The sequence below is a fragment of the Heliangelus exortis genome, chromosome 1 (genome assembly GCF_036169615.1).
Source record: "Heliangelus exortis chromosome 1, bHelExo1.hap1, whole genome shotgun sequence".
Classification (NCBI taxonomy): domain Eukaryota; kingdom Metazoa; phylum Chordata; class Aves; order Apodiformes; family Trochilidae; genus Heliangelus; species Heliangelus exortis.
Window position 1 is genome coordinate 23626645 of NC_092422.1, and position 22040 is coordinate 23648684.

At 37.6% G+C, this 22040-nt stretch overlaps 1 protein-coding gene across 8 annotated transcripts in view; it reads left to right on the forward strand.

Moving 5' to 3' along the window:
* The window catches only part of NBEA (neurobeachin), a 460838-nt gene that overhangs the window by 429065 nt on the left and 9733 nt on the right, over nt 1-22040 (forward strand). For 4 of the 8 annotated variants that reach the window (XM_071737508.1, XM_071737519.1, XM_071737529.1 and 1 more), the window contains 5 exons: nt 5922-6011; nt 7386-7578; nt 9467-9538; nt 11477-11632; nt 12529-12699. In XM_071737508.1, the coding sequence (XP_071593609.1) occupies nt 5922-6011; nt 7386-7578; nt 9467-9538; nt 11477-11632; nt 12529-12699 (682 nt within the window). Of the gene's footprint in view, nt 1-5534; nt 5598-5921; nt 6012-7215; nt 7258-7385; nt 7579-9466; nt 9539-11476; nt 11633-12528; nt 12700-22040 lie in introns of all 8 variants that reach the window. The other 4 variants (XM_071737478.1, XM_071737489.1, XM_071737499.1 and 1 more) reach the window with 4 other exon arrangements.

Here is a 22040-nt window from a genome sequence, read left to right on the forward strand (position 1 = left end):
TTATTTTATTTCTTTGTGAAATGTATTGAATGTATTTCCCATTTACAGTGTGTTAACAAAATGCCTGCTTAAGCTGGTAGTGTTTAAAAAGTTTTTGTGTCATGAGAGATATATTGGACTACCAGGGGCAAGAATGTGAGAACTATGAAGGTGAAGGATAGAAGAAGTAGGTATCAAAATTAGTAGCTTAACGAGGCAAATGGGGAAACTAAGAGGCAGCACTCCCTGAGACCTGTAAGGTCACCGATGTAGCTCATACCTTTAAAGAGGATGGCAGATCTTACCTTTTGCATTGTCAGTACTTTTCTAGTACTATTTCCTTTCACAGGGGAATGAGGAAGAAGTTCAGGGGTGAAGTGACTCTGGGAGGAGGCTGAAGGTCATCTCTGAGCTATTGGTCTTCTGCTGGGGAGCCATGTAATTGTGCACTGGATCCAATGGGATACCTCCCATGGGGGAAGGAGCTTAAGGTTGCCCCTTCTCTATTGTTTAATTAATAAAGTAGTGACCTGCAGAGGAAATCCACTTCTGTCCTCATCTTTCAGTCCCTTGAGTATCCTGATTAAATAACCAACTGTATCAAAGCCTCCAGACCAGTTGGGTCATTGCTTGTGGTTAAAGTACAGCACTTTCCTCCAAACATACAATAATAAAATGGAAATCAGTTCTCTTAACCTAACTTATCAGAAGTCCTGAAGATACTGATGCTGTTTAACAGCTGTCGATGCAAATAAAAAAACAGTGTCTCACACCATTCATACAGAACAATAACATTTTCAAGCTGCTTATGCTTCCCACCAGAGGGTTGTCAATCATCTTTGCTCTGAAGAAGATAATGCTTGAGGGCTGTTGAGCGTGCTGGCTGCTTGGGCAGGAGGGCACATAAAGGATTCCTGTGTTCACTTGGATGCAAAAAACTCCCAAACTTTCAGGAAAGGCAGAGTTGCATGACTCGCTGTGCTGCGTATTTCTCAAATGCCTGCAGATTTTTGCTCTTCATTAGACTCAGTCCTCATGCACGGGGGAAAATGGATTGTAGAAAAACTTGAGTGTGGGACATAGGTGCAGCAAAACATACCTGAATTATTTATACTAATAAAAAGACTGAATATGTGGGGCAAAAAAAAAAAAAAAAATAGCGATAATAATAGAGAAACTGCAGATTTTAGGAAGTTAAACGTATTACTGGTACTAATCAGAGAAAATTAATAAAGTGAGGCTGCTACACATAAGAATAAAACCACTATCTCCAATATAATCTGGGTTTAGCAATTCTTTCTTCCCTCCAAGAGTCAAAGTAAAAATGCTCACACTTTTATATTCCTTGTGTTCCATAGTCACCAGGCATCTCTCTCAGCGAAGGGGACTTTGCAAATGAGATGTACCATTAATGTCCCTGGTGATTTTTCCTGCATTTTAAAAAACTTTAAAAAATTAACTCCTTTATGGCCTACCCTGTTTGCAAATGTATGCCAAAGATAAGAAAACTTCCATTTTTGTGATGTTTCGAATGAGTCAATTTTAGCATTTTCATTCAGGACTGTCCAAAAATAAATCTGCCGATCTGTTTCATAGATAATTAGTGATCAAACAAGAAGGAATGGATTCTAGCTGCAACAAGTTAGGTTTAGACTGGACATTAGGAAAAAAAAATTCACAGAAAGAATGGTCAGATACTGGAATAGGCTGCCCAAGGAGATGGTTGAGTCACCATCCCTGGATGTGTTCAGGGGTCATTTGGATGTGGTGTTGGGGGATATTGTTTAGGGCAGAACTTTGTAACATAGTGATCCTGAGGGTTTTTTCCAGCCTGAAAAATTCTATGATTCTATCCAGTGACAGGACATGTGGGAATGGTTCAAAGCTGCTCCAGGTGAGTTTCAGACTGGACATAAGGAGTATTTCTTTACTGAGAGGGTCATCAAACATTGGGAACAAGATTCCTAGAGGGTTGGTCACTGCCCCTAGCTTGTCAGTGTTTAAGAGACATTTGGACAATGTCCTTTAACTTTTGGTCAGCCCTGTAGTGGCAGGTTCCTTTCAGCTGAAAAAATATATATCCTATTCCAGCATAAGACTGACTCTTTTGCTCTCCAACTCTGCTCCTGTTGAGTTACTCTGCCTGCTGTTGGACTCATTACCTTTCAACACTAAAGATATTTCTTACACCTCAAGAAAGTGATTGCTTGAATTATTTAATGGCAGAATTAAGAAATAAAACTCAATACTTTGGCAGACACTATAATGAGCAAAGCAGATGTATTGAACTCTTAATTCCGCAGGAAGCTGGCACTAAGGACTGATCTTCCAGGTTGCAGAGGAGCATCCCAGTTTCCTTGGGAATTTACAGTCTGCCTTCAACCGTAGAAATTGAAACCTAATAATTTATTTGCTCTGGGCAAAATCCGTGTTCTTGTTAATGGCCAATACTAAGTGATACGAAGATGTGTTTTTCTTGATTATATGAATTAGGATGTCTGAGATCAACTCGTTTTAAACTTTGAATTGCTAGCAAGTTTGCAATTTTTCTTTTTCCTTGCTTTGACCTATGATTATCATGAAAGACCCATTTTATCTTTCTGCAATACATGATCCTATCTTAACAGATACTCCCTGAGGTGTCTGGAGCACAAATCTTGTTTTATGTGTATTAAAAACAGTAGGGAATCTCAAATCATCTCACTAAATAGCTTTTCTGCAATACCTTATTAAGAATATGAAAACTAATATAATTGCCATTTTGCTGTTGCAAAAGCATTAAATCTGGCAGCCATTGAATTCCAAGCTTATCTTGTTTCTACATGAAGGACTTTTGAAGGTGAAATGAGAATAAACTGTATTTTATTAAAATTTATATTAAATTGAATAGAATGTGTGTTCAGGGACTGGTGTAGCACTTTGCACACAGTGCTCAAAATCTGATGGGAGAAAAGGAATTGATTAGTTTGAAATGTTTAAACCATTAAATTAATCTGAAGCTTGATGATTTACAGTTCAAGAAAATCTGTGGTGTCCGCTTACCACTTTTCAGATTAATTTCAGATACAGTCAGAGTCCTTTGTAAACAAATCAATGTATTACATTATTATTCACAGATCTGTTCTGTACCTGCTTTTCATTTTGTGTCAAGTGATCTGATAGGAGGCAGCACTGGGAATACCCTTGGGCCAGTCTTTTTATCTCTGTATGCTTATGTTTATCTTCTGTGTAAGTTTTGACAAGGTTTTTCTGTCCTTTTTAAGTGTTGTGAGCTCTAGAGAGGAATACCAGTTGTGGCTGTGCATAGCTACAGTCTCAGTGCAGTAGCTGAGTGTTATGGATCTTTTTAAAGAAACCTTGTTCAGATTCTCTAACACTTCCAAGAATTGTCAGTTTTGCAAATGGTATTTTGGAAAGAAAAGGAGAACATTACTAATCATGGAGTGGGGGAGAAGGGGTTGTCTTTGTGAGAGCAGGCCAGTAAAAATATTCAATGTTACCTGGATATCAAGGTTTTTATTCTGCATTTGTTCTTGTTACAGAGGGACTTGGCAGTAACTTAAATATTTTTAAATTACAGTTGTGTAAAGTATGTGAGTGAATACTTACCAAGACGTCTTCAGCTGTAAAGTAACAGTTGTTTTTGACTGTTATAAATGTCTATTCCTTACCATCTGAAAAAATCATGCTGTTTTTTTAACTTACTCTGCTTCTCTGTCTTTTCCCTTGTTATTGTCATACCTGAACTGGGAGGCAAAGCCAGCAAATTTTATGTGTGCAGAATTTACATATAAACAATCAGAATTTGCTAAGAGTAGACAACATGAAAGTAAATGTGTAAATTAGAACAGGGCAGCACTGGAAAAAAATTTTAATAATTTATTTCAGTGGGAGTGTGAGAGAACAGAAGTATCACTTAAGGGATCACAATAAAGGCTGAGAGAGGAAGATCTGTTTTTTCTTCAGTATTGCTGCCAAGTACCATTCACACCCTTATTTCAGTGCAGAATTATTTCAAAAATTAAAATGAAATTAACCTTGATAATTATTTGAAAGAAGAAATATGGAAATTACATTTCTCAAAATATTATTGACAGACCTGTGCAGAAACATCTATCACACAGTGCCTGATATTGCTGGTATTAGTCATTGCCTGAAATGAATTTGATAAACAAGTATAATTTCCCTTCCTTCTTTCTGCTAGCCAAATCGGCTATAGAGTACTGAATTTAATGAAAAATAAAACAATTGATTTGCCTTGAAATGAGTTTTAAATTCCTGTCTAAAGTGTCTGTGTGCGTGAAGGTTTTGTCTAAAGAGATGCACAGTGTGTACACAGCGTATGAAGAGATGGAAGGTATAGGTAGTGGATCTATGGACATGTGCACATGTACATGCATATGCCTACACAAATGCACTGGTTTCGTATAAAACTACTCTGTGTTTTTAAAGAATTCATCATTAAATGACTTGTAATAAACCTGCAATGCTCACCAGTTCCCAAGAAACACTGTGCCTCAGACTGCAAAGCCAACTCTGAATGAGACAGCAGGCAAGGAATAACCAGTACTGGGAGAATTACAGCATCAAATGTGCTAGGGATACAGTGCATTGAAAGTCCTTCTGCCATGTGACTGGGCATCACATTAAGTTTCTTTTTCAGTAAAGTTTTGGTTTGTAGTGTTCCATTATGTACCTGTCAATCTGGGGCATCAAGAGTGGTAAACACTAGTGACCTGTTAAGAAGTCGCTCTCTAACATCTTTTCTTGCATCTATGCTGTGAGGTTGTGGAAAACATAAATAGGCTTGTAGGAATCACAAAATATGTAGACTGAAAGGATTATTCTGTGTCATGAAGTATTTATTGTGCTTCTTACCATTTTAGGTCTGAAAGAAAGAATGTAATTTACAAAGATAGTAATGTTTTTGGTGGTTTTTGCTGTTCCTTGGGTGGTAGCACATGAAAAATTCATAGAGCTTGCAAGAAAAATATTAAGGGTTGGTAGCATAGAGTACAGTATATATATATAGGTACATAATGCACATTTCAAAATCTGCTATTTTAATTTTCTGTGAACTTTCTCAGGTTTACAAGGTTAAATAAAATAGCACCTGTGTATTTAAAAAATATTGTTCTTTAACATATTGCTTTTAAAAGGAGCAATCTTTTGCCAAAGTTTTAAAGAACATATCTTAAATATTAATTTGTTTTAATTAACTGGTTAAGTAGTGGAAGTACGTGGACTCTGTTCTACTGCCTATCAAATTACTCCAGATTTATTCTGAAAGTAGATTTACCTCTTGAAGAATGCATTGAATTTGCTGAAGTTTCATTTCAAAATGGTGAAGTGTGAAAGCCTATAAAACAATACAATAAAATTAAGCATAAGATAAATAGTCAGTGAATGTATACAACTCGAAGAGCTTTTTACAGTAGTCTGAAGGTGCTGGGCAAGATTCGTTTCTGGCATTTTTTGTTTAACCTTCTGAGATTTTTTATTGCAATAGTAATGATGTTTTGTTTCTCAATTTGCTTTTCTTTCCCCCGTTTAAGATTCCAGAGGCTTATTTTATTAGAGATCCTCAAACTTTCCTCCTTACAAAGGACTTTATTAAGGTATATATGTTCTTTTCAGTGAAAAAAAAAAAATTCTCTCTCAAGACCTGAACTGCATGTCCTCACAGGTTAACATTTTCAAATATAACGCCAGTTACTGAAAATGAGTTAGTTGGTTAACTGAAGCATGCTTGAAAGGAGAAGCAAAGCTTGTCTACAAAATACTAACACTTGGATGAGTCTGCAGCCTGGGAGGAGAGCACCGGGTGAATTTTCTGGACTTTTTTCATGGCTGACTTGGGATATGCCTGCATTGTCACACAGTGTGTTGACCTCTCTCCTTGATGCATATTGCTCATGACAGTCCCTCTGCCTTGCCTGCAGGCCATGGAGGCGCAGATACAGAACTTTGGACAGACGCCATCCCAGTTGCTCATCGAGCCCCATCCACCTCGGAGCTCTGCCATGCACCTGGTGAGACATAACTGCTGGCAGGGAATGCTTTCCCTTTGAACCTGACGATCCTTTGTAGGTCATAAAGTACCCATTAAGCAACACTCTTCATGCCCTCTGATGCCCATGCAGCCAGACTTTCTTCCCTGAAGAAATGGCTTGCGGTGCTCTAGCAGAGCAAGGTAGAGGTTGGAATAGTTTTAGCTTCCTATGGTCTGGGATTTCCTGTTTAATATTGCATGGAAAGGCCCTCTCTTCATAATATACAGTTGATAAATGCATATTTACATTCTTATTACTGCAAGTAGTGGGAATGTCTGCAGGCTTTTCTTAGAGGGAGCCTGTTGTTTTGTTTTAAAGGCTGGGTTGTTAGGGGCTGATTTTTGAACAATGCCTGCTTGACAAAAATGAAGTATTGGAGTACAAATAGTACTGGAATCCTCCCCCCTCTTTCCCTGGGAGAATAGGATGCATATTTCAAATTTCAACTTGAATTCAAAAATTCATTCCCAATGCATTCTTCCCTGTGCCTTTTGAAAGAATTATATGAAATAGCCAGATTGAACAAGAAAGATCTCTGTGCTTCTCAGTGCCTTTGATTGAATGCTTATAGCTAGGTATAGTTTTTAGGTTTTGTAAATCAAAAGTAGTGCATAGTTTTTTCAGCCATTTTCTCTATCTAGAAGGAAATCACATTATATAGTTGCAATCACATTATATAGTTCTATTCTTAAGATATGGTTACTATATTTTTAAGAAGAATTTCAAGTCATGAGAAGAAACTTTGAACTTCTAGAAATTATGCTTTGTTATAACAATGGTTGAAAAAACATAACACTAAGAACAGTATTTAGTAACATTATTATTTATAGAATCAGAATTGTTTGGATTGGAAGGCACCTTGAACATCATCTTGTTCCAACTCCCCTTCGTGGGCAGGGACACCTTCCATTAGACCAGGTTTCTTGAAGCTCCATATGACCTGGCCTTGAACATCTTAAAACTTTTTTTTTCAACCATTGTAGTTTGTAGGATTTCTATTTACAGTTTATGAATTTATTAACTTGTTCATTTGACTTGTGTCTCTATTGTATTAATATTGACTGCTATACAATTTTAGGTTTTACTGTATATTAATTAATGCTAATGGTCATTCTGTGCTCTGTAACAATAACCCTTGCCATACCTACTCTCTACTTTCCCTCGTGTAATGATCCAATAATAGCTTCTGATCTTGCACTCCTCCATCAGTAGTGTAGACTCTCAGGTAGTGTTTCCCCTGTATGTGCTCATGCTTGCCTGCTCTTTTTTTTAATGTGTTTTCCCTCAGACTTCCTCACTAATTGTGTTATCCCTTCTGTTTTCTTCTGCTCTCTTCTCCTTTCTACTCAACAGTGTTTCCTTCCACAGAGCCCCCTCATGTTTAAAGATCAGATGCAGCAGGATGTCATCATGGTGCTGAAGTTCCCATCAAATTCCCCGGTCACACACGTGGCAGCCAACACGCTGCCCCACTTGACCATTCCTGCCGTGGTGACTGTCACCTGCAGCAGGCTGTTTGCAGTCAATAGGTGGCACAACACAGTAGGTAGGTTCTCCTGGGCACCTTTCATTCAAATGTGAAGACCTGAAGAACGTTCCATTAATGTCGAGTACGATTGAGATAGACGTGGGTTAATCTCACCTGCCTGTGCACAAAAATTTACTGTGTTTTTTTTTTTTTTATTTTCTGTTTCGTGTCAAATAATCAAAGCTTGTGTTTTCTCTGATGTCATTCCTAGAAACACTCTTCCTAGCAGCAGCACATCACCATGGTAGCCAATCGATTTGTGGTTATATCAGGATCAGCCTTTGATATAATGCTTCTCAGGAGAGAGCTGCTCTTCTTGACACAGCCAATATTAATATGTCCCACATTTCAGGAATATATACTGGCATGCTAGAGAGTGTTCATCATTGTCAGCTGCTTGAGAGAGATTTTAGGTCTGTCCAGGAGCTTGTCATAAGCTTTCCCTTGGGTCACCATTAGATATTGTGGGGACCTAAGCAGATCTAAGCAGCCAGACACTGAAGTATTCCAAAGAATATTTCCTCATTCCCTCCCAAAAGTCCATCCAACAAGGTCATCTCAAATTTCTTTTCCATCTCTTCTCCTCACCTCTCCATATTGCCAGCAGAACTATTGTGTTTCCTCATCTGGGCACATAGTTTCTGGGGTAGTCCTAGGTGTTTAAAGGTTTAATTTTCTAATTTTTTTTCAGCCCTTATGCTGCAGTATCTGGAGAGTTTTAAGGTTTCTTGTCACCTGGGAAAAATAAGAAGGTACCTAGTAACTGAGAGGGTGACTCAACAGCTGGTTCAGGAACTTCACAGGGACTAGGCAATAAAAGAAAAATCCTCCATGCACAAGAGAGACCTCTGGACAGAAATGGGGCCTCCTGGAGAGAGATTTGTGATATTTAGGTTAGATATCTGTCTCCAGTAGAGATAACTGGATTCTAGATCATCTAGAGGTTTCACTGACTTAAATGTAAAAATCTCCTCAATGAATAATTGAAGTGAACTTCTCTTATGCAAAGAGAAGGCTAATGACTGGTTTTACAAACAATGAATGATTAGAAGAATGAATGGGAATTCCCTTATAGGCACACATCAGAGGAACTATCAGAGCAAGTGAAGTTAATATCACTCACAGCCAGCTGTAGTTCCTGTTTTCTTTCACTTTCTCTAGTTGTCTACTGCAGTAGTAGAAAATTTAGTTTATTCTCCAGAAGTCTGTACCTCTACTTACGGAGAATATTCTTATGCAGCATGGCAGGTCCTGAAAAAAATGTGATTTCAGTAGTGACTGTTATGATTTATATGCTAGGGAAGTTCCTCAGAAGAGCCAGAGCAATGATGTCCATACAGGAGAGCAGGTAATATGAAATATACAACCCCTAATGCACTTTTGAACAGATTCTATACTGCTGAGGGTAGAATTAATAGGAATAATTGTGGCAAGTTTGCTGTAGCCCAGAAATTCCCAGCTAAAAATTCTAGATAAATGCATAAAATGGTCCAAATTTCCATCACTTACAGGTTTTTACACGTAAGAAACTTGTAACAATGTTTAATCCAATTTTTTTTTCTGTGCTCTTATAAGGTCTCATCCAGTGCTCAAATATACAAATATTTCTACATTACACTATTTTAAAGTATTTATTTAATGACTATTCATGTCTGCAGAAATCATGATGAATTAGAGTTCATATATTCATAATTACTATTACATAACTGAGTAATTAGCAAATGCATATTTGTGTAGCACAGAGGAAGAAATCTTAAAAGATTCACAGAACAAGTAATAGTAAGAAATTAATTTACATATGTATGTATATATATATATATATATAATAATCCGACAATGCTATTGTAAACCTAAAAAAATCTGATAAATTTAAAACAATATGCTTTATTCTTCCTTTCATGGGCAGGTCTTCGTGGAGCCCCAGGATATTCTTTGGATCAAGCCCATCATCTTCCAATCGAAATGGATCCATTGATTGGTATGTCAAGATGAAAATGTAGCAATACATTTGAAAGCAGCATTTTCAAGAATTATTGATTAAGCTATATTTGTATATTATGCTTCATTTAACACAGAGATAGGAAAATATTTATTCTTGTTGGTCCTGGAGAACTAGAAGCATTAACTGTTGATGCTGAATGAATAACATGAGTGTTATTTTTTATTAACATCACCAGCAATTGGTATTTAAGAAACAGCCAATTAAGTCAGTTACATTGGCAGCCCATATTTATAATTCTGTTCTCCTATCAGGTCACATTAGAAAAATAGAATTAGAGGGTCTGGTAGAGTTTATTGTTTTCATTTCTTACAACCAGCACTGTGTGCATCAGTGCAGATGCAGATCTAATTATTTGAGAAAGTGATTTGAGAAATAGCATCATCTAAAACAGTTAGAGAGATTGCATGATTGTAATTCCTAATGGTAATTACTTCTCTTTAATTGCAACTATTTGCCTTGTGGTTGGTTATTATGTTTGGAGTTTTTTTGGTAGTTTGTTTGTTTGCTTGTTTGTTGTAATAGACATATTTTTGAGACAGAAATTTTGAATACAAAAGGTTCTAAGAGAAAATTTTGCAGTATTAGTGAGAAAAAAAACATTTTTAAACATCCCCAAACAAAAAGTTCCTTTTTTTGCTTTGTGACAATATTTGCAGTTGAAAGATTTATATATAAGTACCTTTGGAGGGCTACCTTTCTCAGTCTGTATGCTTCATTTCCTCATATAATGACAGTGGTTTTCTCTCCAGATTTTCCTCTCAAAAGCTTGGGCACAAGTATTTTACCTGCCTGTTAGGGAAATCTGAGTAATTTGTTATTCAATATTTTTCAGTGGATGGACATAGAGGGTTGGGTAATTTAAATGTGTTCTTGGAATGTACATAAATATGTATGCATTTTTACAAATTTTTCTACATCAGAGGAAACATAACTCTCAGGGTGAGTTTTATCTCACCTAACTTCAATTAGCTGAAGTTAGTTGTCAATATTCCCCTCTATATCTACTGTAGAAAGGGAAACTGTCCTCTGGAGTTGTCTAGAGTAGGGCAGCTATTACATCAGGAGGTGACTTGCCATATGAAGTGATGTCTCTCTCTCCAGTCACTATAGGGAGAATGTAGATAATGAAGAGATTATTTACTGAACTTGAAGAAAGTTAATGTTAGGTGAGAGGGAACAGACCTTCATTGTCTTGCCAAGGCTTCTCTGTTGTGTTGCAGTAAATAAAGTGCACATCAGCTGGCTACTCCCACTCTTTTCTAAGGGTGTGGATGGTGGGATTCTGCAGGAACTCTTCTTTTTTCCTCTATCTGGAGGAATTCCCAGGTGACATTGCTTATTTTAACACTGGCAGTGACCTGGCTCTCTGCTTGAGGAGTAGGTGGTAAGACAGTATTGATAAGGCACATGAGATTTGAATAGCTTCATTGATTGAATCCTTGCAGCTTTGATTTGTTAAGCATCTGTCAAGGTTACACAATACAAGCTGGGAACTTTTCTGTAGGAGAGGTACCAACCAGCAAGATTTGACTTTCTGCAGTATTGTTAGCATTGGCTTGGTATTTTAAATGGATTTATATCCCTTTCCCTTATGTATAACTGTAGTTTGGGTTTGGAGACTACTTCAGCAGTGCAGTATTACCACATATTATGCAGTGCATCAGGCAGTTTCTAAGAAATTGTCATCTCCTGTAGAATCTTTTGTCTTATTCAAAGGGAAACCAGAAATCTCACAATAATTTTGTATTTCTGACACCCATCTAGACAGCTCTAAATGTTCATATTCAAAATGCTTACTCAACAACAAATCCACAGTTCATTGAAAGGTAAATGTATTCATTTTCTCCTGTAAGTGGATGACAGGAAGGTGTTGGAATGGCTTGCTTGTAAAATGTGTTTTGCATTTCGTTACAGCCAATAACTCGGGTGTGAACAAGCGGCAGATCACAGACCTTGTGGATCAGAGCATCCAGATCAATGCACATTGCTTCGTGGTCACAGCAGATAATCGCTACATTCTTATCTGTGGCTTCTGGGACAAGAGCTTTCGAGTTTATTCTACAGAAACAGGTGACCCTAAAGCACAGCCTTCCTTCTTAGGTCACAAAGTGGACAGTTGTCTTAATGCTACCATATCTAATGCCTTTGCATTCCCCTCAATAAATGACAGAAGGGAGTTTATAAAATCTTTCATTATTGTTTGGTCAAAATCATGATGACAGTGGTTTGTTTGGTTGGTTGGTTGTTTTTATGTTAAAAGGAAATGAAAGACATACATTTTTGTACATGGTAACTTTTCAAAACTGTGGTTATATTCATGGAATCACTCATACCAGAAATATCCACCAAAGTCTTGGTTACCATATTTTCATGGCTGTATTTTTTCTGTCTCTATTTATTTCATATTATAAGGCCATAGGTTGCATAGCCTGCTACCAGGAACCAGTGATTTGTTTCTTAGTCTGATGGCTTAGCCTAATATCATTCAGTATTTTGCTAAAAACTGATGGCAATAATAGAAAGAAAGAGGTGATAATCACAGTAAACCTTAATTTGACATTAACATGGAACAAAAATTTTAATGTAACAAAAGTTCATGTGCTGTATTATGCATATCATTCACAAAATTCACAAATAGTATTCTAACACCACTGCTTAAATACTGATGGAGCTGTAACTCCACTTAATATTCAGCGACTGCAGCACTGACTTGATTTTCAGAGATAAGGGTTAGGATGTGGATTGACATACAGCACAACCCTCAATAAAGGAAAGTTGTAGGGAAAAAAAGTATGTTTAATCCTTGTGATTTTTTAATCTTGCTGAAATATGTAGTGAACTGAATTGGAGACACAAGGCACAAATTACATTTGAACTGAAAATCTGTTATTTAGTTAGTTATTGATTTCTGTGCTACTGCAGCTACTTAAAAACCCTGAATTTCTATCACTTTGCACTCCCACTAGGAAAATTAACTCAGATTGTGTTTGGCCACTGGGATGTCGTGACTTGCCTTGCCAGATCAGAATCCTATATTGGTGGTGACTGCTATATCGTGTCTGGCTCTCGTGACGCTACGTTGCTGCTTTGGTATTGGAGTGGGCGACATCATATTATAGGTGACAATCCAAACAGCAGTAAGTATCCTGTAAAAACAACCTTCCTCAGAGGTCTTCTGTCACACCTATTCATTTTTAGCTTTCCTTCTGTCAGCTGCAGAAGGGTACTACCAAATGTATCAATTATTCACTTGCAGGTTGAAAGTTGGTATAAGACAAGCACCACATGCTAAGCAGTTCATTGAGTACCAGCCAAAAAAATGTTTAAACAGTCTGTGCGTGGTAACATAATAGTATGTGAGTAATTCTTAAATTCATAATTGCCTGTATCACTTATAGCATCATGTCATCATCAACTAGAACAAGATGGTTATGGCCTTTAAGAGACAGGATGTATATCACTATATTTTGACTGTCCTTCCCCCAGAAATATTTTTTGGCATTTTAACTTACTCCTTTTGTGCTCCAGTGTGCTATATCAGCTGCCCGCCTTTTCAAAAAAGGGATGTCTCACATGCCATGGAATGAAATAAATTTTTTGAGAAAGGTCTTTCTCTATCGAGCAAACCTTTTGTGAAGAAATGTAACTGAATAAAAATAGAAAAAGATAAAATGTCAGGGTTAGAGTTTACAGGGGACTAACTATCAGTGCTTTGCAGAGTTAAGGGGACACAATAATAACAATAATATTAATTTATATAAGGGTACTTGAAGACATCCACTAATTTCCAAGGTCCATTCGCCCAAGCTAGAAGCATGACCATAACTAATGACAAATCATTTTTATTCATATACCTTGGATGTTTTGTACAACACTAAATTAATTTCATTTAAAGTAGTTTTGTGATTCTGGGGATTATTTTCAGCACACGGATATTGCCTCTTTAGATAAACATAGAACGATCCATCACTACCAATTTTGATCTCTGGTTCAAACACTGGAAGCAGTTGTAGACCTGTCAGCTGGAGGCATTTAAGTGAAAGTATTTCTTCAACCAAATGTCTGGTAGAAAAGTATTTTATTTGTCATAACTTATTTTGTTAATTTTGCATCAATTCTTGTTAATGGTGTTTTAATTTTATTCCATTTGTCTTTAAGCAGAGCAAAGGCCCTATAGTCAGATTAAGAGGAGACTATGTTGCAAACAGTCATAGCCAGGCAAATGTAGTCTTGCAGGCACAGGTAGCAGCACACAGGAAGATTACATAGCTAAATCTCCTGTGCTAGTTTCCAAATACATTGATCAGATTTCTTTCTGCTCATGTTTAAAACATATTGAAAACTCCCCTGGTGCAACTTTAGATCATTTCCTCTTGTCCTATTGCTTGGTTACTAGGAAGAAGAGACCAACGCTCACCTTACTACAACCTACTTTTAGCTAGTTGTAGAGTGATAAGGTCTCCCCTCAGCCTCCTCTTCAGATTAAACAGACCCAGGTCTCTTAGCTACTCCTCATAAGGTTTTTTTTCCAGACCTTTCACCAGCTTCATTAACCTTCCCTGGACCTGCTCCACTATCTTAACATATTTCTTGCAGTGGGGGATCAAGAACAGAACAGTACTTGAGGTGCTGCCTCACCGGTGCTGAGTACAGGGGCAATCGCATCATTTGTCCTGATGGCCACACTATTTCTGATGCAGGCCAGGATGCCATTTACCTTCTTGGACACCTGGGAACGCTGCTGGTTCATATTCAGTTGTCTGTCAACCAAAATACTCAGGTCTTTCCAGACAGCTTTCCAGTCACTCCTCCCCAGTCCTGCAGCATTGCATGAGGTTGCTGGGGCAAAAGTGCAGTGTGTCCCATTTGTCCTCACTGGGACCTTCCTGGTTAGCCAGGACTGCTGGTAAATGATGGAAAGTGACTTGGTGAACACTTCTGCCAGCTCCCTCAATATCCTTGGGTGGATCCCATCTGTCCACATAGACTTGTGTATCTCTAAGTGGTTCAGCAGGTCACTGATCATTTCCTTTTGGATCACAGGAGCTTCAAACTGCTCCTCATTGCTATCTTCCAGCTCAGGGGGCTGGGTACCAAGCAAACAAACTGGTTCTGCTACTGAAGAATGAGGCAAGGAAGGTATTAAGTACCTCAGCCTTCTCCCCATTCCTGATCACTATGTCTCCCACTCCATCCAATAGAGCACAGTGGTTCTCCTTATTTCTCTTTTTGCTGCCAACATATTTGTAAAAGCATTTTGTGTTATCTTTGACAGCTGCAGTCAGATAGATGTTGAGGAAGAATGATGTCATCACTGCTGTTGCTACAACTACTCCTTGGAATAAAGTTAGCATAGATGTGCTAATAATGTAGTAGTGCTGTGCTATAACCAGAACTTTGTATGTTGTAAACGTGTCTTTATTAACAACTACTTTGACTTTCCATGAGCATATGTCAGTAAGGATAGATCATGAGTGAATATATGCCTGAATGATCTACTTCTACTGTTTCTAAATATTTCTTCTAAACTACAGATGCCTAGGTTCTGTTCCCTTCCATGAACAACATGATAGCTTGTTGTATGACTGATTCCCCCTGTACACTAATTTTCAGGAGCGAAACAGTCTGAACAATCTTTATAAAAATGCATTGGAAATTTCACATACTCCACCAGTAGGAGTGGGAAGTAAGAAGCAGGAAATAAATATTTCCTAATATATTCTTTTAGACTTACAGGTAGAAGATTAGGATTTACCTTGCAGGAAAAAATGAAAGTGAGATGTTCACTGTAGGTCAAATCCAATTAGTTAACATCTTTTGAATGAATTTCCAGAAAGATGTAGATGATATTTTCAGGAAAGAAAAGGAGGATTAGTTTTTTTAAAAGCTGTCATCTGGAGACACAGATAAGGTATTTTATATCACCGACTGTAAGAAGGTGAAGAATTCAAAGAAAAATGTCAGGTATAGTAATTATCTGGGTTAGTTGCTTGGCTTCATAATGATCTTTCAAGCTGAAAGACAGCTAATTATCAATTTCAGCATCAATGCACCCAATTACCAAAAGGAACTTTAGTTGTTTCAGAAAACATAAAGGGAGGGAAAAAGTAAGCCCCTAGTCCTAAGCAGTTTATAGTTTAACATTTGTATAGAAAAATATAGATACCATTTTATTAGAAAACAGCAATCACAGTCATTTATTTTGAAATACTCTGGGGCAAAATTTTGTTAGAACAAATTTCTTACCAGTTCTGAAAAAAATCCATATTCCAGAATCCATGATTTACATAAAATTTTTTCTGTCAGTAACCCAGCCTGACTTGTGTAGAGCCTTCTGCTGAAAGACCTGTGCAGGCATGTGCTCAGGGTGTCACCTCACTTGTGTCTGGGGATATAACAGAAGCAACTCTGGTTTAAAGAGGAGAATGGAGAAAAACTGTGTCTTGGAAAAGACTTGGAAGTGGCTATTCCAGCTCAGAGGATGAAAACTTGCCTATGAGAGCATGCTGAGCTTAATTTTCTAATTTAATAATATCTTGTAATTTTTACAGTCAATGTCTTAAGTTATCAGTTTTATTCCACAATAAGAACCAAAAGGCAGTTTCTGGTTCAGTTTGCACAAATCACAGTGTCTTGACACTTAGCTCAGTTGCTGTGAAAAGACTGAAATTTTACCAGATTTTATATACAGTGTGTTCCATGGAGTGACTTTCAAAAATAACTTGCAAAAAATCTTCTGGTGTAGAATGTTTGTCCAGGAAGTGGGAGACTAAGTTCTTAGTCCTCAGAGACTGGGAGAATTCAAACCCATGTTCCCATATTCACAAGCATATGCTGGCTATCAGGCTATAAATTAATGTGGGAGCAGCTCCCTCTGAACCTTCAGCTTTGGTGGAAAGCAAAATTCTTTACTCTCTTCTTGTTTATGGATCTTATGTGACATGATGATTGGATAAAAATAGAAAGTCAAGAAATCAGGACTGAAGACTGCATGCCTTTAACAGCAGTACATAGAGCAAGTCATCTTTAACAGCAATATTTGAACTTTTTCTGGTCCAACAAAAATTGGCTTCATGGCTCTGAAATGGCTCCCACACTGGTGAGAGAAAATGTAATTTTCAAGCCTAGACTAGAGGCTGCTGCCGGGCAGTGCTTCTGGAAAGTGGGAGATGTGGTATGAATTCCTTTAGGCAGAAGTGGAGTTGAATGCTTTGGGGTTTTTTTGTGTCTTTATTTGAGCATCCCTCGTTTTGTTTTTTTTTTGTTGTTTTTTTTTTCCTTTGTCCTTGCTTAGATAAATACCACCTTTGGGAAAAAAACACTGAACTGAATGAAACTCAGTCATCTTGCCAGGGTCAGATATCTACTTTCTAAGCTAAATTTGCCTGTCTGAAATTAGCAATCTGAATCTGCACCCATTTAAGTTGGTGACCACATTATATAAATCCGCTGCAGTTGGGAGAACAGTGAAAGGAATCTGTTTTCTCTTAGGAAGACACAGCACATGCATGGGACAAAGTTTGCTTATTTTAATTCTTTGAAGTGATCTGGCAAATGTAAATCTTGGCAACTCTAAGAGACTGAATAGAAAAATTATTGTGATGGAGTTTGACAATTTGGGGTTCGTTTTTTTTCTCCTACATTATATAGGGATTTGTTGTAGCTCAGAGCTAATTTGTATACAAATTTCTTCTCATGTAGCAACTGTATTAGTCATCACAAAAAGGAGCAGAGTTCAACATGTATCGTTAGAGTTGTTTTATTTTTATATTTTATGATTGCTTTATTGAATGTCTCAAACAAGTGACTTTGAAATGAGAATTATCTCTGAGTCTTTGAACAGATACCCAAAGTGGATGATAGAATTGCAGAAAAGTGAGGGGCAGATGCTTTCATCTGAAACAGACACAAATTCAGAAACTAATTTGGAAGTGATAAAAATTAATTTGCACACTTTAATTGGAATCAGACTCCTGCATGAAAGAAAGGAAGGACAGGCAGCTAGTGCTAAAAGCTGATTGAATTTTTTTGTCAGGTAAGTATGTTGGACTTGGCCGCTTATCCTCTTGAGCCTCTCTGTGCAATATATTACATTCACCCTCTGAGTGGTGTTCTTTAAAAGGATCAATGCTATTGCTGTTTTGTCCCTAGAGCTTGAAATTTCATTGATCTTGGGACCTGACATTTCTCATTACCCATTGTAGTTTCCAAGAGGATGATCACAAGAGGTGTGAGTTAACCCTGCTTTTTCTAGTGGGAACTGTGCTGACCATTGGAAAAATATTGTGTTTATCAGCCCTAAACTGGGTTTATAACATAATCTTGAGAGGTGCTAAAAACTCATCCAGTGACTGTATTCTGTTTATACCTGAAAGGGAGAGCAAGCACTGCTATAAAGAATCTTTGTCAATTAACCTGCACTTTTCTAGTCTGTCATGAAATAAAATTTTCTTTGTTCCTCTTAGATAAAATATTTTTAAATAATTTAAAATTATGGACATTGAAGATTTTGCCAATTTGTAGCTTAAGAGAATAATTATTCTGAACTCAGGGTACTGCATTTTCTCTTCCATGAAAGCCATAGTATTTTCTAAGATTATTTTTTTTCAGAAACATATCTCCTCAAAAGTGTTAAAATACAGTAAATAGTAAAGTAAATTATTTTCCACAAAGAATTCAGCTGTACCCTTGTAATTGCTTCTGTCAAAGTTTAAATTAAATGGAAGCTGAAATTTTCCTTGTGTTCTCACATTTTTCTATACAGAAGGCTCCTCATAGCAATTTGTACATAATTCCTGGAAAAGGACAATATAAGGGAAATAGTGACACTGTCTGTTTCTCTTTCTTTTTTTTTTTTTTCCTTACCATTTTTTTCCAGGAGTACCTTACAATAGTATTATGCAATACATTTTTCAGAGAGAATGGAAGATGTATTTTATTTTAGATTTTGTATAAAAACCTGCTTGTTTGGGAACACAACACAGATTATTTTTTTTTCCTTCTGCCCTCCAGTAATTCGGTTCAAAGGTGCTCCTTTGGGGAAATTACAGGGAGTTTACTGTGATGATATCTCAGTTCATAGGTAGGATATTTTCACCTGCAATTCCCTCAGAGCTGCAGCCTTTGACCTCTGGCTGCATCTATCAGTGGTGATGTGACAGTGACAGAATATTTTGCTAGATTTTGAATGATTCCTTGGGTTCACAACTTCTGTCCTTAGTAATAAAATGCAGTATGACTGAGGTTCTCTTCCCTGATCCACAGCTTTTCCTGTAGAAAGTATCACTGAATAATTTTTCCTTTGAGCCCTTAGGGGAAAAATCCCATTTTCAATTACTGTTGGACTGTTACTCCTAATAATGATATTCAGTTATGAATTTGTATTTGCTGAGAAACAGGACTTGAAGATCTATGTTCCAGGTCACTTGTTTCTTATAATCATTTTCCCTAGAAATCAATTAAATATATTAATTTTTCATATTCTTACTTTTTGCAGTTTCATGATTTTATATTGTTTTCCTAAGCACTAAGAAAAATATCCTGTTGAAAATTGCATTATTTCCTTTCCCTTTAAAAGTTCTAATCACCTGATAACTTTGGCCATTTGCCCTTGCACTTTGATTACAAGGTTGTATAAACCATACACCCTTTAATTGGAGCTTAAGCCCATATAACCCTTGAGCATAATTTTTTTTCCCAAGAGGATATACAGAAGAAAAGAAAGAAGAAAAAAAAAATTCAAAATTTAGTTGAATTGTATTTTTTTTTTTAATTTTTCTGTCATGCATTTGAAGAAAACAAAACCTGAAAAGGAGATGGGTTTCTCAGCAGTAACATTGATGGGGAACTTATAAAGATTTCACATGTCAAGTGCAGGACAGGCAGAGGTTCAGGTAAGGCAGGTCCTGCCTGATCAACCTGGTCTCATTCTATGATCAGTGACCTGCCTAGTGAACGAAGAGAAGGCTGTGGATGTTGTCTGTCTGGACTTTAGTAAAGACTTTGACACCGTCTCCCACAGCATCTCCTTGAGAAGCTGGTGGCTCATGGCATAGACACGTACACTCTTCATTGAGTTAAAAACTGGCTGCATGGATGGGCCCAGAGAGTTGTAGTCAATGGAGTTAAAACCAGTTGGTGACTGGTCACCAGTGGTGTTCCCCAGGGCTCAGTTTGGGGCAGGTCCTGTTCAATATCTTCATTAGCAATCTAGATGAGGGGATTGAGGGCTTCTTTATTTTGCAGATGACACCAAGTTGGGTGGGTGTTTAGATCTGCTTGAGAGTAGGAAAGCTCTGCAAAGGGACCTGGAGAGGTTGGACCAGTGGGCCAAGGTCAATAAAATGAGGTTTAACAAGGCCAATTTCTGGGTCCTACACTTTGGTCACAACAACCCCATGCAACCCTACAGGCCTCAGGAAAGCTGCCAAGCAGAAAAGGACCTGGGGGTGCTGGTTGACAGCTGGCTGAATGTGAGCCAGCAGTGTGCCCAAGAAGGCCACCAGAATCCTGGCTTGTAACAGGAATAGTGTGGCCAGCAGGAGAAGGGAAGTGATCGTGCCCCTGTACTCAGCACTGGTGAGATTGAACCTCAAGGACTGTGTTCAGTTCTGGGCCCCTCTCTAAAAGAAAGACATTGAGCTGATGGAGAGACTTCGGAGAAGGTCAACCAAGCTGGTGAAGGGTCTGGAGAACAAGTCCTGTGAGGAGAGACTGAGGGAAATGGGAAAGTTTAGTTTGGAGAAGAGGCTGAAAAGAGACCTTATGGCTCTCGGCAGCTCCTTGAAAGGAGGTTGTAGAGAGGTGGCTGTTGGCCTCTTTTCTCAAGTGAATAATGATAGGACTTGAGGAAATGGCCTGGAGTGGCACCAGGGAAGGTTTAGGCTCTGAGGAAGAACTTCTTTACTGAGAGAGTAGTTAAGCATTGGAATGGTCTGCTCAGGGAGGTGGTGGAATCACCATCCCTGGAAGTATTTAAAAACTGTGTAGATGAGACACTTCAGGCCATGCTCTAGTGGGTGATACAGATCTTGATAAACATATTTTATTCAGGGGAGATGTTGACAGTTGGACAGAATGATCTTTTCCAACTGCGGCGATTCTGTGATTATGATTCTGTGATCTAAATGTCAAAATATATCTAATCCCTGATGAGATACACAAAGCATCTTTTTGTTTCTTCCAACATCCATTGTTCCCTAGCAATGAAGAATGATTTTCAGTTCATATCTTCAATTTCCAGAACTGAAAGATTCTTTTTTTGTAGGCTAGGTTAAAGATTGGGAAACCAGGATATATTGAAACTGTTTTCATTAGAGATAGGAAAGGCTTATGTCTGTACAATGCAGTACCAGGTAGACTGACAGAACCTTGTAAAATTTGGTCCAAATTTAAAGTCTAGAAATACATGGTTGGTAATTCTCAGCTGGTTCAGAAAGATAGTGAAAAACATGGAATTATTGTTAAAATTTTGGTGACAGGAGATGTTAGGTTTTGGCAAGAAATACTTCAGATTCACCCTGAAAAAAGTTGGTTTAAATACAATTCTCTCTACCCAAATTTTAAGAAAGAACTTGGAGCTCTACAGACAAAGAAAGAGGTTACTACAATGACTAAAATTTGGCAATCTTGTCAGATCAAAGGAGTTTCAACAGTTCTATTTGTTTAATAGAGTCAAAATTAAAGGCTGAGAGTGTTGATTTTTTCTGTAAGTACATGACTGATGAAAACAGTGGAGGAGAAGACTTGAAACTGAAGGACAGTGCAAACACATGAACAAAGAGATACAAAGTAGGCAGGAGTAAATTCAGACAAGATCAGAATGCTTGTCTCCTTTAGACTAGGAAAGGTCTAGACCATCCTTCCACATCACATACCCAGATAACCATTTCATTTATTAAAACGTTTGTATGGTCTGACTGTCTGCAGCATAAAAGGGCTAAGTGCATTGGCCCACACATGTCTATGAAAGCTTCCATTCCTGAAACTTTCAGAAACCCATGCATTATTGCTTAGCCATTCCAGTAGGTCCCTTGTTAATCTGTTTTAGAGTTTAAATGGTTTTTTTCTGATAGAAAACTTTTATTTTATTGCAGGGTTGAAATGTGTACAAGCATTCACCCATTTGACCTTGCTGTGCCTTTAGATGCAAGATAAATTTCTGGGCTATTTGACTCGTTTTGCACCAGTGCCTCCCAGATACAGTGGTCAAGTCACTGCTTTACTTCCTGTGCAGTGAAGAGAAAACACTTCAACCACTGTGCAGCCTTCTTGTCTTATTCTCTAATAATTATCAGTTGCATGATTCGCCTTTATGCTCATTTCTGTAAATGTGGGTCCAAGACTTCCATCTTTCTGGTCTACAGTAGCAAGCTCTTGACTCCTGTTTGCTGTTCTAGGGTATTGCATTGAAAGTTAATTTTGAAGGAGTTTTCCTTTCTGGCTCCATAAATTCTTCTCTGTCTCCCTGTCTTCCAAA